At 35.3% G+C, this 17,408-nt stretch overlaps 1 protein-coding gene across 2 annotated transcripts; it reads left to right on the top strand.

The window, feature by feature from the left end:
• Nucleotides 1-3,766: 3,766 nt before the first annotated feature.
• LOC104612331 (transcription factor IBH1-like 1) lies at nucleotides 3,767-5,261 on the top strand. Of its 2 annotated transcripts, none has more exons than XM_088897179.1 (2): nucleotides 3,767-3,919; nucleotides 4,345-5,261. In XM_088897179.1, exon 2 carries the CDS (start codon nucleotides 4,387-4,389, stop codon nucleotides 4,942-4,944), a length of 558 nt encoding a protein of 185 aa, XP_088753305.1. In that variant the 5' UTR covers nucleotides 3,767-3,919; nucleotides 4,345-4,386; the 3' UTR covers nucleotides 4,945-5,261. The 2 variants fall into 2 exon arrangements, with proteins under 2 accessions (XP_088753305.1, XP_010278020.1); XM_010279718.2 differs by having other exon boundaries at nucleotides 3,769-3,919; nucleotides 4,385-5,261.
• The last annotated feature ends 12,147 nt before the right edge of the window (nucleotides 5,262-17,408 follow it).

Genomic DNA, 17,408 nt, shown 5'->3' with positions numbered 1-17,408 from the left:
GTTATGTGGGTAGACGTGAGCAGAAGATTTGGACTCGTTTTAGGTTGGGTCCACAAAGGCTAAATTCTAATCTTAAATATTCGGTTATAGATCAACCCTAAAATAACATTGAAAATTCAGAAAATAACGAAGAAAAAACTTGAAAATTCAAAAATTGAAAAATTCAAAGAATAAATACTATAAGAGTAAAGAGTGAGAGCTTCTAGTAATACATAAATATACCTGGCAATTGGGTGACCTGACCCAATTTTTTTGGTTCACATCAGGTTCATCTCGAATTTGGGGGTCACTAGATACGAGATCTTAACCCTATTTTTCGGATCAGGTCTGATTAGGTCAGATTCACTGATTGGGTCAATTTTTTGCTAAGTCTACAGGCAATACCCACAATAAAGCCACAACTTTCTCAAAACTAAAGAGAACCCAAGTCTATCAATATCAAAACAAAAAAAAAAAAAAAAAGAAACAAAAAGAAAAAATCACTACTCTCAACCTTGACTCCGAGAAAAGACAAGCAAGAACATAAATTAATTATGTATTTTTGTTCTAAGAAAATATTATTTTTCTAACCATTTATTTGCCCCAGTTTTCTTAAAATCACAACAAAGATTACTGCAGAACAAAACTAATTTATGTTAGAAACAAACGAACACAGATGCGTGTAGTGCATATTATTTGACAAAATAGGTTTCATAATTACCCTGCCGATTTTATTTGGGTTACAATATTTCCATAATTTATTTAAGTTTTAACTATTTGATATAATATGGTTTGGGAGTAAATTTTTGTTCAATTTCCAATTAAGAAATCAAAATTGTTTAACAGCGTAACATTAATCCAAAGAACATGCCGTATATTCTCTATATTCTCTGTCTCTTGAATAGTTGAATTTGCATAACCAGACTGCAGCACCATAACGGCACATCACGACAGGCCGTTTGCACTAAATAACTTTATTTTTTATCTTTTACCATCAAATCTTCTTCTACTTGCACTAATTAAATAACTAATTACCCAAATAAATAATCATCTATCGCTTTATATAAGCCTGTAGCGAAATTTGAATATCATCTCATTGTCTATATATATATATATATATATAAACAACTTCAGACATTGTTATTAGTTTGTTGATCTATTAATCTTTGTGATAAATTCAATTTGAAGAGACAAGCTACAATGATGGTGCCCTCCTTCCCATCTGATGATAGAACTCTATCCTCTTTTGACATTATATCCTAATTAAATTGGATTACTCAAGAACAGGGGTTGCTCAAGCAAGAAAGAGGTCTCGCAAAGAAGCGACCGACCATCCTTGTTTTAAGGAGCAACAAATTAAATTACTAATCAAATGGATCCTAACAGACTTTTGGCTGTAAAGCTAGTAATATGCAAACAAAACAAATCCCAAAAAACAATACTATAATCCACTCTACAACATAAGTCCTTAATCTAAGACAAACTAGAAAACCATGGAATAACAAAATCCTTAATTAATCTAGATCTCCAATTGGCTGGATTCATTAGTGGATGGGCCATGTGTACATGTGATGTGAGCACTAATGAGGCTTAACAGCACATGATTATTTCTAAATTCTAAATAATCTAATGTCAGGACTTTGCTGATTTTGTCAAATTTGGTTTGTCATGGAGCTTTGGGATTGTAAAGGAGTATGGTTTCCGGATGCCCCTCATCATTGAAGCTTGTAGGACTGTTGGCCTTTGTTGGGACATGGTGGGAGCCCATCCATGTGTTCACATGTGTTTGTGTATGTGTACTCTACAGTGTTCATGTATTTGTGTGTGTGTTTCTGCGTGTGGGCACGGCCACAGCCACTTAAATCAACAGATACATACAAAGGGATATGGGTCCCTCTACAGTGTTCAAAAAGTGCAGAGTCCGAGTTAACCACAATTTTCCTCCAAATCTCTCAAAGGTGGTACGAGTTGGGTGCAAGGATGGGCGTAAATCACGGGCGTTGACAGTTGAGACACCCCCAGGCTGGCTGGCTTACTTGGTGACTTGGTCCTGCTCCTGCTCCTGCTGCCCTGCCATAACGCACTCAGCTTGTGGGTTGTGTGTCTTCACTCTTCAGTCCACTCCATGTGAATCTCTTTAACACCTTAGTACACTTACAAGCAATAAATTTGAGAAGTAGCCACTGTGGAGTAAACTTCCATTACAACCCTCCCCTTTATATTTGCATACTTTCACTTACATCATATGGGAGAATTGGGGTAATGGGGTTCTGAGTTTTAATTCTGGGTCTAGAGTTAATTATCACTCTGCTCAGCTGGTCCAGTACTCACCAGTGGTAGTTGTTCTAACACTTGATAACACTAATGACCACATTCTTGTATATATAGTTATATATATCATGTTCATGGGCTTCTTTAAAATATTTTAAGATGAGTGTTTACTGTTAATCAATTCCAATGTTTTCGAACCAGAGAATCGTTCAGGCAATAGGTTCTGTTTTACTACAAATTTAGTTTTTGGCCAAAAATCGTTGTTTGATCAATAATCTATTCTATCCATTCAATGATTTTTGATCATTTTTTTATTTTAATTTTTTATTAAAATGAGTCATCCATTCGATTTAGATGATCAAACTATTGACCGGTGACCAAGATGATTCTAGTTTCGGATCGGTTTTCAAAACATTGATTAATCCAATTAAGTTGAAGAAAGAAAAAATAGTCTATTAAATATTCACCATGATCATCCAAAATTCCAAATGAAGTTTGATTCATGATCTGAGAAGTCTTGTACATGATTGATAAAGAATGTGCAAATGACAGCATAGTGGAGAGCTGTTGGAGTGTATTGGGAAGAGAAGAGAGAAGCAGAGAGGGTTCCGTACCCCACGGCCTGTTGATGGGTAGTTGGGAGAGTTGGAGAAAAGTCTTGAAAGACAAAGGGGTAAGAAGATGAGGGAGATGCATGAGATTTTCAGTCAGTGACTTGCAGTCTCGTAATTTTCAACACAGGCCCAAGAATAGTAGCCGCCCATTAGATTGTGGGCCCAGCCCTAACATCCCACTCAATATACATAGTCAGTAGTGATACCCCACTAACCTACGGTGGGGATTAATTAATATTACAACTACTACTTGATATATACCTCAGTGGAAAATTTGCCCAAAACTATATATATACATATTTTTGTAAGCCAGAAATATCCAATTATTGAGGGAGATCTCTCATCTCTGTATTTGTTTCACACCATAGATTTTAAACCACCATGTGGAGACCATGTGGGGTTTTTTATTTTCTGTCAAGGCCAATGCATAGGAATTTTTTTCCCCTGGTGGGGCCCACCCACCACAAAGCATCAGCATGTTCTCCGGATCCTGCCAATCACAAGTCACAACCTTCATTGTCCTATCCTTCTCATTATCAATAGGTCCGAAAATGATGTCACCCTATACACTTATTAAATTCAATTACCTAACAAATAGGAAACTCATAAACCCTAATAACCCCAAAACCCCGGTTTAGCATTTGACCCCTTTTGGTGCTCCAACCACCTCCACATTTCTTGATAGGCCCCCAGCTGTGTATTGTGTGTGTATAAAACTACAGAAGATTTGGATTTGTGTATGGCTGGCTGAGAGAACTTTTCTTTTGTTACCGTAAAGAGATAATATTTTAATCTCTCGGGTTTGGGTGGTGGGCCTTGTGAACCATGTGCATACATGTGGTGTGTCTTTCTCTCATGGTCCCACCACTTCCCTACTTTGTGCAAATAAATGGGCTTTCTACAAATTCCCCCCACTGCTCTCTCTCTCTCTCTCTCTCTCTCTCTTGGTTCTGATACATTTTGGTTGGAGAAACTGATTGTTTCCAACACTCTGCGACATCTTTACTCATTTGTTCCTGCTGCTCAATCAATTAAAAAAGGATTTTAGAAAGAAGGTAAGCATCCAAAAGCATCTCTCTTGACCAAAGCCATGAGAAACCTTTTTTCTAGTCAAGCGAACTGAATTCTTGTTCCTTGTTTTTCATCTCCATTGCTGATTCGTGTCCTGGGAAACTCTGGTTTTTCTTAATTTATAGTGAATTCTTTACCTTCTCCAACATTTTGATCAATATCCACTGCAACTAGCTCCACAGCTCACCTCTATCTGTAGAACCATAGTTTTCTTGATTCTCTCTCCTCTTTCCTGCAACTTGCCTCCAGCTTTTGATTTTATCGTTTGCTTTTCCCTGGATAAGAGCAAGATAATTTATGTTTGCCTGAACCAGATTCTCGCAAATTAAAGTCATATATATTTGATTACTCCCCATTCCAAATAACAGCATTGGTAACTGATTATTTCATATTTTCCACGTTTAATTAGGATCAGATTCTCCATATCTTTATTTCTTTCGTTGCAACAGCCATGACTCCTAGTTCTTTCAAGCAAGAACTACTGAAAAAATGGGTACTGGGTCTCCAATCCTGTGGTTCAATGGCCAAGGAAATGAGTTTCCTGGAGAGAAAAAATGCAATCAAGCTATCGGCAGACATTGCCATGGCTTCCGCTAGAGGTGGAAAAACTCGATGGAGTCGCGCGGTCATCTCTAGTGCTTCCAAACGAGACGATAGCAAGCTTCTCGTTAGGAACATATTGGGCAATGAGTTTGAGCGGCTAATGAAGGCATCAGTCGGAACTCCCTCGTGCAACAAGAGGTTTATGAGCAAGAAGATCTTGAGAATGAGCCGCGGATTGCGTAGGCTGAGAAGAAGTACTGCACGAAGACGGGTGCAAGCTAGCTCTATCGCCAAAAGGATGGTGCAGAGAAGAACCCAAGTTCTGAAAAGTCTTGTACCTGGAGGAGAATCCATGGATGGGTTCTCTTTGATAGAGGAGACTCTTGATTATATTCTCTCTCTCAGAGCTCAAGTTGATGTAATGCGATGTCTTGCTGATGCTTCAGAGCGCTTGAAAAGTAAATAAGATCATCGAGCATCTAGTTAAATTTCTTTTCTTTTCTTTTTTTTTTTTTGGTTTAGTTTCTTCCTTCTTCCATGTTAATTAGCTAGACAAGATGGAGAAGAATAGAAGCTTATATAATTCAGGCATGTATAGATGAAACTATATGTGTAAGTCAAGCCTAGCTTTTCTTTTCTTTTCTTTTTCCTTTTCCCCCCTTATTTCTTCTCATTTCCATAATTCCATTTTAACTAACACAAGTTTACAGGTCTGTGTCTTATGCTTTTGGGTTTAACCCTTTTATGATGCGAAGGCATATCCATTTTGGTTTTTCTCATTCATTTTTTACTTGTTATATTTTTTGTTTCCATATTCTGGTTTTGAGCTTATTCAGAAAACAAGAGAAAGTGTATGATTTTGTTTTCCATGAACAAAAGTAAATAAAAGAAACAGCTTTAACTCCGTTTGCAAGAAAAGAAAATTAGTTGGCATCATATAATATAACAAATCCAGTATTGCAAGGCTTATACATTTGTTTTGAGCAACTTGATACCTTTTTATAGTAACTTCAATTTCTGGCCCAAATTGTTTATCTTAACCTCCATATCCTAGATGCTGTTACATAGATAAAGAAATAAAACAAATTTAAAGGGTTGAGGAGAGAGAGAGAGAGAGAGAGAGAGAGAATGCAATTCTATTTCCTGTTATTTGAAGCAACTGATTTTTTTCTCTGCTAATATTGGTGAGGAAAATGGAGATTGGTTTTGAATTGTTGAAACGTGAAGTTAATTGATAAAGCTATAAAGCTTGGTGTTGACATGAGATCAGAAAGAAAGGCCAAATTGCACACCCGTGCAGATCGACCAGTTTGTGTAGGATATATATATGTGGTGATGGCGATAGGAACACATGAGCATAAAGATTTTCTCTATGTTCTAATTTAAAATATTACATGGGAGGTAAGTGCACATCAATCATAAGTATCCAAACTAAAGCCTCAGCGTTGTTTTAACCTTTTCTCCTCAAAAAGCAAGGATATTTTGTTCTTGCGTAGGTTGGCGAGATGGAATTATATTGTGTCCACCGCCATTAAAGTACTTCATGATGTTAGTGCAGTTATCGATCAGACACCTCAAATTTCAAAACCATTTTCATTTTCAATTCAAATTTTCAGATCTTTAGAACATAGAAGACCACAATGAGGCCATTCATTTGATGTGAGGTTCACATGAAAAACTACGTGGTGTTTTCTGTTTCTTCTTATTCTTCTTCTTCTTCTTCACAATTTCAGAATTTCCAGGGAAAAGTGATAACCATGAATACCAACTCTGAAACCATAATATGGGCACACAGGTTATCACTTGACAGGACAGAGATGAAACCCACTTGCAAGCCAAAATAAGTACAATTCACATGTAATTCCACTATGTATATTTTAAAGAAGATTTTATTTTCAAAATGTGCAGGTGCTTAATTATCTTAAGCAAGAGTTCAATTATAACAATTGTTCTATGTGAATCTTATCATGTCTCTCAATCCAAAAATGTTTTCAATATATGTATTAATTCCTCACTGTTTTGGTGCGTGACAGAGCTCCTATTCCTCCATCTAACACACTATTTCACCCCAACTTAAATCCAGCAGGCTTCCAATCATGATCCACAAGAACAGTCCAACCTTTTAGATGTTGTGCCTGCACCTACCACGTACCATATATATATATATATATATATAATTGGGCTAAGTGGGTCATGTTTCCACGGATTTCCCTTCATTTGTATAGATAGCATTCACCAATTATGCATTTTATCTTCATGAATTCATTGTCTGGGAAAAGGAATCTGATAATTTTGGGTCTCACAGAAGGACAAAACATAGGCTTTATTCTATATTGCCAGATCAAGCAGCAATAAATGAAGACTAGTACTCTTTGGAATTGTTCCTCCAGCATGCCTCGATGGATGTGGAACAACCATTTAGATATCCTTTCCAAATATCATTCCAAGAAAATATAGTATTGGTTCAATATTCATCGAGTAGCTAGGCAAAGAGTCACGGGTACTTCTCTCTGCTTTCATGTTCTATTTCTCCGTCTTCTTATGCAGTTGGTCCAGTACTCAAATATCTGGCTAGTAGCCTTCATTTAATGGAAACTATTTGAAACATTTCATTAATGATTTATTGTTAGCTAATTTCCAACTTCTACTGGTGAACAGGTCACATGTTGCTTAGCTTGCAAAAGTCCAAGACCCATGTTGATATATTGAAATGACACAAAGTAAATTAATGTCTAGCTAGCTATAAATATATACGGCCGAGGGGAACTTGAAATATCAGAGGCCACATATATTATTGTTTCGTATGGCACCCAGTATCATATCCACATATTTTACAAGCAAAAAAGGCAAAACCAAAAGTAATTAAGCAACTCTGTGGTTAAAGTGGAAGTAACTCTTATGGTAAAAGTGTCCATGCATGCTACGCCTTTCCTATATTTAATTATCCATTTTATTTGATTAATTACTGTAGCATGCTAGCAGCTCAGCGAGAATTAACGATTGTTGTTTCCAGTACTCATTCAGTCTTTTGGAAATCTAATTTAATTTATAGATGTGAATGAGCTTAGTTGAATAAGGGCTCTTTCTCTCAACAAGCCAAACCAATGAACATTAATGGAAATTGTATACAAGACAAGAAAGAGAAAACTGTGTACAAGGATATACGTACACAATAATATAACAACTCTCCTATCTATATCTATCTTATGACACTCTTTAGTTTCTAGACTCTGGGTTGCCACTTCGGTCACGTATTCCTCTTGGATATGGCCATCCTTAACATGCAAACTTTGAGACACTCGATCTGGGTTGCCATTCTTATCGATGGTTTCAGTTGCTAATTCTAGCATTGTTTCCTTATCAGGTCCCTTCAAGGTCAATGGGGGAACAACAACATTGAACTTGACCTACACACTAGGAGCTGATCAGAGAGCTTTGGTATGAAGGCATCAGTAACCTGATCTGAGTAGACATGTGGCGGACATGCAGGGATTTGCAGAACTGAACATCAATGTCCATATATATGCTTCGTTCTGGAATGTGATAGAGGATTAGAAGCGAGAGGTTGTCCTTGTCCCCACATTGTCACATTAGAGAGTGGGTGCATGGTCAGGTGATAGAGACGCCAGGTTAAAGCTCAAGCCAACTGATTTTTACTGCAGTGTCAGCCATGCGGTGGAATCTGGACTGATGATCAGTACTAGATTAGAACCAACACAAACTGCAAATCCTTCTATTTTGCTGCATAGGCTACATCAGGTGTAGTGAGAGTGATATACAAGGCACCAACGACACTCTAATACTATGTTTGGTTTGAAGGAAAAGGTAGGGAAAGGAAGAGAAATGTATAGGAAAATCTATAAAAGGTTTGTAAAGGTTTTCCTACCTTTCTCCTTCTTTATTTCCCTAATTTTTTTTTTATCCTTCAAAGCAAACACAGGCCTAAAGGAAAGGATTAGAGGGAGGGAGGTGTGCCATCATCTTTTGGGATAGCTGGAAGCCAGCAGTGTATTTGTTTTGAGGGATAAGATAACCAGAGCTAAAAGCAACTTGAAGGACTAAAAAAAGGGTGGGAGGACCATTATAATGGAGAGAAAATTCATGCTCCCAAGTGTGAGATGAGAGAGAAGATGGTTGCATCACCATTCCTTCTTACAGACAGACCGTATGGTGGTTTGTTTTGATAATAAGATTAATGGTACGTATCATGCTTCATAATCAATGTCGGGAACCTAAGAGAACCCCTTGGCTACTAATTGAGCTTTATAATGTTCAATGAAACTGTTTGCCTTTTTCTTAATATATAATTCTGTACACCCACTTATAGCCAGCTACATTCATAGATGGATGAGAGCGTATAGCAACGACTAGGTGTTTGCAGAGTAAAGCATCAAACTCGACCTGAAGAGGATGGAACAACAAGTGAAGGGGGGAGAGACGCCCTCAGCTCTCCGGCCGGTAGACGATGTAGACTAGAAGATATATAGCAGAGGTTAAACACTAAGAGAAAGAGATGTCTGTAACATTTTATTAAAACGAAAAGCAATGCTGTCATAATTAAAAAGGAAAATAGCTTCACCACAAATGTAAACCTATCAAAATTTTTTGACACCTGTCCCTTGAGATACCCTGGAACCTACCATTGAAAAAGATTAAAATCCACTTTGGACAGTTGTCAGAATATTTATCAAATGTTCATTAAATGTGCTTACTATATTGTCTCTATTAGATCCAGACACTTGTAGCATTCATGGGAGGCACTATAATCAAGAAACACACATGGTTGCAATTTGTGAGAAGAATAAGGACACGTAAATAAGAGTAATAAGCACAACCAAACATGCAAAGTCGTATGGTGTAATATAGTGTTAAACAAAACTTCAAATGGTGATTTATTAGATAAAATCTTCGGAAAAGTATGAACATGTTCAATGCAGATTTCTGAATTCCACTGCAGAGCTATAAATATTCAAAATATCAAAAATCCTCGTTCTATACACCAATGCCCGCCTATGAATTAGAATCAATTCTAAGGTGGCACTTACGCCAACTGTACTTTGGGCCTAAAAATTCTGACCCTGGGCTGAACCATCATTCTCCCTAAAATCTTCTTAGGCATCTTATTGATGAGAAAATGTAGTATGAATGGACTCATCCCAATAGCAAGTAGGCATGGACACATGTGTTGTAAGAGATCCCATGAGGATAGGAGAGGTGATGAGAGATACCATATGCTAAAAAGGAACAGTAGTATTCTCCACCATAATCAAATTGAGAATACTTGAAAGTTGTGAAAAATATATTTTCAACATGAGCTTTAAATTTCAAGAAAATTTCAGTAGCATCAGGTTTGTGCCCCGTGGGATAAGTCCAAGTGAAATGTTAAAAATCATTAATAAATGTGATGTAATATTGAAATCCATTAGTAGAAGTAAAGAGCATAGGGTCCCAAATAACATTAGAATATATCACTGCAAATGGGAAGTAGTTCTTTAATGCCAAGGAGAAAAGGGAGTCTATGACTTTTTGTAATTTGACAAGGTGACAAATTGGAGAAACATTAGACTTAATAATTGTTAAACTAAAGGTTGACAAGACTTGTTGAACAATGCACAAAGAAGGATGATGGCCAAGCCTTGCACGTCACTCGTCTAGAGAAATATGTTCACCACTAAAGCATGGATGCCATTGTGAGAGAGAGAATCCCCCACTTGAAGTATGCCAAAGTGAAATTTAAAGTAACACTAGTGGAAACCTGTGTGATGTATAGGATTTGTTAATCAAAAATTAAACAATAGAAACACATAAGAATATACAATTATTTTATATTTTTAATTTTTTAAATAATTAATAATATTTTATATTTTATATACTACTTTTAATTTTTTTACAATACAAAGTTAACAATAATTAATTTTAGCTAGAGTTGTTCATCAAATTGATGAAATCGACCAACCCAACTAGGTTGAATCAGTTTCGATTTGGCCATTTGTAAATTCACTAAAATCAAACGACCTGATCATAGATAATGCTAATACTTTATATTTTTAATATAACTTTTAATATGGGAAAGTGAGAAAATTCCCATATTTCTTAGTCTAAAATATTTCATATCATAAATTTATTTTTTAAATAATGCCACTATAATTTTTTAAATTTAAATTTAGCTTTTTAAGTTTAAAAATTTTGAATTGATTGACCAAATCGAAAATCGATCCAAACAGATAGAACCTGAGTTGGCTGGTTTTCACTAATGGTCAGTTGGTTTCGGGTGACCAACTCCCCAACCTTACCAGGTCGATTTGGGTAGCTAAATAGCCTATAACCGAGCCAAACCAACCCATGAACACTCCTAATTTCAACTAAATTAATAGTCTAATATCTAATAAATAGCAATAGTTTAATCTCCAATAATTATTGAAAATTTATAACAAAATACACAATTATTTAAGATATATTGCTAATGAAAATACAATAAATAACTAGTAAAACTATAATAAAGACAATAATTACAAACATACAATAAATACTAAAAAATATATTAAATTAGTGAATAAATAGTTTAATCTCAAATAATAGTTTAAACTTTAATAAATTATAAAAAAATACTCTAAGTACAGTAAATTAAATTTAAAAAGCTAAATAACAGTAGTTTAATCTCCAATAATTATTGAAAATTTTATATTAAATAAAAACAAAAATAAATTTATGCATAATTATTGAAAATATATTTATCATAGAAAACAATAAATAATTATTGAATATACAATAAACATTAATTTTAGTATAGATAAATATAGATTAAGATTTTAAAATTATTATCAATAAATATTAATTTTTCTGAAAGTTATTTTCTAGAATTATTAATTAATATAAGTGAAATTAGGTAACAACCCGGTTACTTGGAGCTCTAAGAAACAAGGGATTGTATCTCGCTCTAGTACTGAAGACAAGTACAAAAAGATTGGCTTTTACTTCCTCCAAAGTTTTGTCACTTTAGATGCTTCTCGAAGAAAATTGGATTCTCTTCCTTTGTGGTACCTTGCATTCGGTGTTATAATATGGGCACCAAGTCCCTTTCTCTCAATCTAGTCTCCTACTTCCAAGATAAACATATTGAGCTTGACCTCCATTTCATAAGGGAGAAAGTACAATGTAATCAACTTCTTGTTTAGTATGTACCTTCTGCTAATTAGCCTGTTGATGTTCTAACAAAATTGTTACCTTAGCCACAGTTTGATCTTCTTCATAGCAAGCTCACCATGGTCCCCCGCTCTTGCTTGAGGGGGCTGTTAGAAGATAATGGTTATCACATTATGCACATTATCTTCTATTATGATAAGGCTTGGGTTGTTGTAATTTTAAATTCAAAATTTGAACTCGTACATATCTTATCCTACATAGTCACAATATAAATGAAATGCATACTAGTTGATCTCCTTGTACTGTTTTTCGAATCATACTCTGGCTCCTTTACTATCCTAAGAGTAAGATACTCTTGTAGTTTCTAGACTCTTGATTGCAACTTTGACTATGTATTTCTCTTGGATTGCCAAAGCTTTCCATGAAAGCTTCGAGGTACTTGATCTGGTTTGCCACTCTTATCATTGGATTCAGTTGCTAATTCTATCATTATTTCGTTGTTAGAGTGGGACTTGCAAGTATGTGAAAGGGTCAAAGTGATTTTGCAATGACCAATAAACCCATCAAGGCCTAGGATTTTGACACCACTAGGATATTGTCATTGAAATCTTAATGGCAGTACATTTAATATCTTTATTTGAAGTAATATATAGCACATAGCAACCCATTATCCTCATCAAAGATCAATCTGTTAGGAATGGCTCCAAATAAATAAATTGTCATAAAAATAAACCTTGGGACATTAGCAACTTTTCAAAAAACTTACACCCTTCCATTCTTGTTGCTAAAGATGTCCTTAATTCTAGAAATCCTTAATTATCAAATATGAAGAACATTGTTTAGATTGGGTTTTTCTTCCCATTCAAAAGCAGAAAAAAAAGGTCATTTTGAAAGTTAAACTCACCCTCCAAGATTGGTATTCTTAAAACCGAATATTTTGAAAATTGTCATTAGATTGTTTTTGGTTTAAGGGAATATTTTGGTGGAATGGGATGAGAAAGGGCAAATGGGTGGAAAATTTTCACATTTCCCTACTTTGTTGCAAAAGGGAAAATAATGGGAAAATTAACCCCAACAACTATTACTAATTAATTAATTAAGTAATAATTTTCTATTTTTATTTTATTAGTAATTAACTATTCTACTAATTATAAAATGATTATTAATTAATTTATAATTAACTATTAATTGAGAAATTATCTTTTAATTTGGTTAAAATATTATTTTTTTATATTTATTATGTTTTTTTAATAATTTCTTGTTTTTACTATTAATAATTTTTACTTAGTTAACATTCTTACTTTTTAATTATTTTCATTATTTATTATGTAAATTAATAATAAAATAATTATTTAATTATCTACTAATTAGTTAATTAGTTATTAACATGAATTAAAATTTTAATTTTATTAGTTTATACTTTATTGTTAATATTTTATTCTATTAAAACATATGACTTGATTAACAATTTTAATATTTAATTATTAATTAATAATTAAATATTACTTTCTTTAATTGATTGGCATTTTAATAATAAGTAAATTAATAATAAAATGATTATTTAATTATCCACTAATTAGTTAATTAATTATTAAAATGAATTAATATTTTCATTTTATTAGTTTATATTTTATTTTTAATATTTTATTCTGTTAATACATATCACTTGATTAGAAATTTTAATATTTAATTAATAATTAATAATTAAATATTACTTTCTTTAATTGATTGACATTTTAATAATTATTTATTTTAATTTATTCATTCATTAGTTCATTTAAATTATTTTATTAATATGTTATTAAATAATTAATAATTTAACAATGGGTCATGGATCTAATATTAATAACTAGAAATACTTCAAGAAATGTGTTTTTTTTTTCTGTTTGATAGGTTTTCCCCTCCTTTCTCACTTTTTTCCCACCAAAATGGTGGGACTTTACATCCTATGAATTGAGAATTGTAATACCATCCTTTTCTCATCCCATCTCATTGCATCCCATAAATCAAACATGAGAAAATATCAGAATATTATGATACTCAATCATGTTTCTGCCAAATTTGGTAATGAGGGTAATTTGGGAATCTAGAGATGAGATTGGCTATGGGTTCCACTTATGAACACAAAAAAGATGTCAAAAGCCCTGTAGTCCTAGAGGCAAAGACTCCGATTGTTAAGTCAGCAGAGATGATTAAAGAGTTGAGATGAGTAACAGAATGTGTAAGAAAGGATACCTACCGTCTCCCAAGCTACTTATAAGCAAAAGCCTATATTAAATGCCAAATTAATGAGGTTTATAATGTCTTCCCACGTCAGATTGCATTGACTACCATCATTAAAGGCACCACATGGTCGAGTGTTACTCAAGCATTAAATGAGTCTAAATGCTCGACGAAGGTCGTAATGGTCAAAGGTGAGCACATCACTAAGTCTTAAGGAAAATCCCATAAATGCCCTTTGAGGCCTACGAAAAGATACTACGAGGCCACCATCTGTCAAGACTTTTGGATTACAATGTTTGGTTATATCACATGACCCTAACTTTTGAAGCTGAGGTGATGTGAGACCAAGTTATTGGGTATCAAGTTAGCTTTAAGCAAAGGAAGTAACATGGTTGCAGCAATAGCAGGTCCATTTCTCCAGTGTAGAGCTCTTAGTAGTTTGAGCGTTGAGGAGACGTGGTGATTTGGATTCGTTGAAGCATCAAGCCTTGGATGCAAAGCACCTTCTTGAGAATTGGCATGCCTGACAAGGAGCCATTTTGGCTTCTTAGGTACTTATTGTGGCATTTGTCAGTGTGGGAAGATGAAGCAACATGATCTCTGCCATTTGTATAGTCATGATCCTAACCATTGAATTTCCTATAAAAAAGGGAGAGTAACTAGCCAAAATTTTTGCCATTTTCTTCTCTATTTTTTATGCATGAGTTACTTGTCTAGTTGCCCAACTTAGCTCATCCTATTATGTCATTCTTCATCATTTCCATAAGTTTTTCTTCCAAATTAAAATGTATTGAGACAAACCATGAGGAGTATAAGCTATTAAATTGGGATTCCCCTATTTTTTTTTCTTCACCTAAGTTGGAGTTTGAGAATTTGACTTTAGGTCCTCAATCCTCCAAGGTGGAGGAGGTTTTGGTGCATAGGTCTAGATCACTCCAAGGGAGGTGGTTGACGTGACGACTGGCTGTTACACAAAGAGAGGAGCCAAACTATTTGAGTTAAAGTGTATCCTCAAACCTAGGGACATAGACAGAATATGCCAGTGATACATCATAGCCAACTGATGTATAGAATCCTTGAAACTAAAGAGAGGCTTTGGATCAACCATGAGGGAAAGTTGTGTCTTTGAGCATCAGCTCCAAACGGGCTAAGACTCCCTTTCCATTAGTTAGCTATTCCCAAACATTGTTAGCCTCATGGTAGGGATCATCTCCACAACCCATTAGCAAAGTGTCAACTTGAATCTTAAACTCTTCAAGGCTCTACTTTGCTTGAGAACCTACCCATCAAATAAAGGGTGGTGGTAATTCATGGCTCATTCTAGGAAGAAGATCCTGGGTGATTCTCTATTTTCTATCAACGTGTGGAAGAGCTGATGCTTCTTTGGGTCCTACATCGAAGGCTGGCCCATTAGGACGCTGTGGGAAAAACTGGACCTCAGATTTGGAAAGCTACTCTTGACTTTAATTTTTAACGACAAGGGCCTCATCAGTTGGATTCAACGTGGCAAGGGTACCATTGAATAGTTCCTCATTGAAAGAGCCTTGATGTCATTTGGGCTGAGTTTAGGCACATTGAATCCACACCTTTGTTTCGATTTCATTTTTTACTAAGTGAACATTACTGACATTGGCCTATCTTGAGTATCTCGAAATGGACCTTTCTGAGGTAGCGAAGAAGAAGGCAACCGAGGCAAAAGAATGCAAAGAACAAGGTAGTCAAGACCGAGATTGTTAAGAAGAAAGCCGCTCAAGGTCATGGTTTGAATCGATGCTCGTTCCGTCCCTTTACAGTAGCAGCAACATTCCTCTCACTTGATCTCTCATCTTGAGTGGTTTGTTAAGACCACTCACACCATTCACAACATGATGATTTCTGGGTAGTTGGCTCAAGGGTGTGTTGTTCCTGGGGATAGGAAGTGCTTGACTGTTGAGTCAGACCAATCATTGATGAATGCAACCTAAGAGAGAAATGTCGAGGTAAGGGTTTGGCTCTACTTTGAATCTTGTACACCTATAATTGTATAGCACTAATTTTGGTTTTGTGTAGGCCCATTTGAAAGTCACTAGCATATGTGACTTAGTTATGGCCTTGGGACATATACAACTTGAGTGTGAAAGGGACTAGGATATAGCTGAGGCCTGAAGTTTAGAGGCCCTTAATGTTGAGTGCCGGGAGGAGATATTCTACTTTTAAGAACTATTAAAGAAGGAAAATGAAGAGATTTGATACTTCAACGACACTGCCCAAAGCTCTGTGGATAACATTGCCCTGGTTGAGATGTTGATACTTCAACATCTAACTTAGTGACTCCCAAATTCTTAAACAACAAACAATAAAATGGCTGCTACTACTACTTATTAACTCCCAAATTCTTATTGTTGTTCAATACGGAAAGTGGGTTCAAAGCAAAACAACAATAACAACATCTAATTCAGTAAAATAGATTAACATTTAACATGCATTAAAATTTAAAAAATATTAAGTAACACTAACCTGTTAATGTGTTGTTTGAGACTTGAGAGTTGAGAAGAGAGGAAGAAAACAACACTTGTAATGGTGGGTGAAAAGACTTGAGGTTTGAGAGTTGCAACATTAGACAATAGAGAGTAGAGAGTACAATGATGAAGATTGGAAGGAGAATCAAGAGATGCTTCTTATTGCAAGAGAAGAATTGAAGAAAGCTGGGTCAAACCTCTCTCTCCAAGACTCTAATGTCCAAAGATGAGCAATTGGGCAAACAAAAGGTTGTGTAGTGTGTGCAGTTGTGCATAACATAATTTTCTCCCTAAGTTTGGCAATTTTAACCCTTAGGGATCTTTCTTGCAAGTCTTGTCGATCCCAAAAAGGCAATAGATAAAAGGGGTAATAGCATATAAGGGCAATTTTTGTGGTTTAATATCAATAAAAGTAATATATTTAAAAAAAATTCAAAAATGGGTTTAACTTTTTAAAAATGATATCAATAAAGGGAAAAAATGTTGTTCATCATCTTCTTCTTGCCATTTGTTCATCAAAGCCGCCATCTGCCACCACCCACCACTGCTGTCCGCTGCCGCCCGCCACCGCCTCTGGCAACGCTGCCGGAGGTGGCCGGAGGTAGAGGTGGCGACGGCGGCATTGGTGGTCATTCCTCTGCCCACCACCATCGCCACCTCTGTCTCCACCCATCTTTGACAACGTTGCCGGAGGCGGAGGCGGAGGTGGGTGGCGGCGGCGGCGGGCGACAGTAGATGGCAGTGGCGGGTGGTAGTGAACAGTGGCGGACGACGGTTCTGATGAACAAATGGCAAGAAAAAGATAATGAACAGTGTTTTTGCCCTTTATTGATATTATTTTTAAAAAGTTAACCCGTTTTTGAATTTTTTTTTTAAATATATTACTTTTGTTGATATTAAACCCCAAAAGTTGCCCTTATTTGCTATTACCCCTAGATAAAAGTGTGGGTCTTTATTTCAATTAAACTTTGAAATTGACTCAAACTATGACATAAAAATTAGCTTTTCCCATTGTGAGCTTTGGGAAGCTCATGGCCAGATCAAAATGATGGAGTCACTACCCATT

This window comes from Nelumbo nucifera, chromosome 2, assembly GCF_055504915.1.
Source record: "Nelumbo nucifera cultivar China Antique chromosome 2, China Antique-T2T, whole genome shotgun sequence".
Lineage (NCBI taxonomy): Eukaryota > Viridiplantae > Streptophyta > Magnoliopsida > Proteales > Nelumbonaceae > Nelumbo > Nelumbo nucifera.
The sequence above is the reverse complement of the archived record's forward strand: the minus strand, read 5'-3'. Positions and strand labels throughout refer to the sequence as shown.